Genomic DNA, 266 nt, shown 5'->3' on the forward strand with positions numbered 1-266 from the left:
AGCGGTCGCGTTGGCTCACGCGGGTAATTATATAATTACGCCCTTTCCAACAAACCAATAGTTTCGATTCGACTCGAGTGGAACTAAAAACTGGATCTCATATTTTTATCCGACTGGATAAAAATAGGTCACACGAGGGTGGACTGCGTAGGAGCGAGCAAAGGGTTGTTCTTCGGCCTGTTGCTGCTGGTCGGCTCGCTGATCTGCCTGATCCTGTTCTTCGTGCTGATCCACCATCCGGACTTCGGCCTGGTCGCCATTTACCT

General features: G+C 50.4%; 1 protein-coding gene across 1 annotated transcript in view; it reads left to right on the top strand.

The window, feature by feature from the left end:
* Positions 1 to 262, top strand: part of LOC102670914 — a gene marked incomplete at its 3' end in the record, with an annotated part of 15,164 nt that extends 14,902 nt beyond the window's left edge. The window contains exons 10-11 of the mRNA XM_031514072.1: positions 3 to 23; positions 128 to 262. Of these exons, the coding sequence (XP_031369932.1) occupies positions 3 to 23; positions 128 to 262 (156 nt within the window). The remainder of the gene's footprint in view (positions 1 to 2; positions 24 to 127) is intronic.
* Positions 263 to 266: the final 4 nt, after the last annotated feature.

Source organism: Apis dorsata, unplaced genomic scaffold (assembly GCF_000469605.1).
Source record: "Apis dorsata unplaced genomic scaffold, Apis dorsata 1.3 scaffold_882, whole genome shotgun sequence".
NCBI lineage: Eukaryota > Metazoa > Arthropoda > Insecta > Hymenoptera > Apidae > Apis > Apis dorsata.